Source organism: Octopus bimaculoides, chromosome 27 (assembly GCF_001194135.2).
Source record: "Octopus bimaculoides isolate UCB-OBI-ISO-001 chromosome 27, ASM119413v2, whole genome shotgun sequence".
NCBI lineage: Eukaryota > Metazoa > Mollusca > Cephalopoda > Octopoda > Octopodidae > Octopus > Octopus bimaculoides.
Window position 1 is genome coordinate 10,636,574 of NC_069007.1, and position 1,269 is coordinate 10,637,842.

Consider the following 1,269-nt stretch of genomic DNA (forward strand, 5'->3'; position numbering starts at 1 on the left):
CGCTGCCCTTGTTGTATTTATGGTTCTTCTTACCCGAGCTATGGTTACCTTCAAACTGAACTTTTTGGTCCCATTGACAAAGGTAAATATTGATTTCTCTACAATAAATAATGAACTCTTTGATTTAACTAAAGATATATGAACTACAGTTGGCGTTTAATTATATCTCAAAACATTGCTTTCATAAGATTATCATTTTTTTAAAAGTTAACATCTTTTTTAATCGTGAAAGTTTTTAAAATATTTACACTATAGTTCAACCGATTTGACTTCAGCCACTATCATGTTTCGGATTTTGGGATATAAACAGGAAACTGCTTCGTGAGAAAAGGGCGAAGCAACTGAGATTTTTAGATCATGTGATAAGGAAGAGCGCTTGGAAAATTTATAACCAGTTCTTTTTCTTAAATCATTTACAATCTACTGCATCTCAAAGCCCATGTTTCATTGTCATGTAGCATAGCTGTTTGCACACAGACATCATACAATCTACCTTTCACTCAAAGGTGGGGTCCCATTGTTAACAACAAAACTAGTAGCTCTCTGAATTTTGCCCAGCCTGTTCTTATTCTAGCAACTATGCTCTCAGAACTTATATATACTGCTTCCAAGGATTCTCACAGACATTTGAAGAAGCCTATTTTCTGTACCTTCTGAGTTTTTATTGTACCCGCACATCTGTCACACACAAAGACTACTTTCTCTGTTAATTTTCCTGTGGTACTGCTGCACCTCTTATGTATCCATAGCTTACACTGGGTACTCTGTATGGTATGAAGTACCTACAAACACATTTTCTACAAACGGTCAGTGTTAGTGATTTGTCCACTTTTGCTACTTAGTACAACTTTGGTCATTGCTAAATTAACTTCATGGCCCTTTGATTTCAGGGATTGCTTCAAAACCTGAAATTTCTTTTCTAGTTTTTGTTGGGATTCAGCTACAAAAACAAGGTCATCAGCATAGAGAAGCTCCCAAGGGCAGCCCGTCTTAAATTCCACTGTTATGCCCTGGAGGACTATGATAAACAAGAGGAGGCTGAGAACTGATCCTTAGTGAACTCCTACGTGTGCATTGAATTCCTTGCTATACTCATTGCTGACTTTCACTTTATTGACATCTCTGCACATGGCGGGTACAGCTCTCACCAACCACTCATCTATCCCTTGCTTCCACATTGACGACAAGGTAAAAGAGTGGAAGACCCTATCACCGGCTTTCTCCATATTGCTAAGCCAAGTACAGAGGTTTATTTTTGGCTAAATATAT

General features: G+C 37.7%; 1 protein-coding gene across 1 annotated transcript in view; it reads left to right on the top strand.

Moving 5' to 3' along the window:
- LOC106880052 (glutamate--cysteine ligase catalytic subunit) overlaps nt 1–1,269 on the top strand; it is a 31,341-nt gene that overhangs the window by 26,990 nt on the left and 3,082 nt on the right. Inside the window, exon 13 of the mRNA XM_052977138.1 lies at nt 1–82. Coding sequence (XP_052833098.1) covers nt 1–82 — 82 coding nt within the window. The remainder of the gene's footprint in view (nt 83–1,269) is intronic.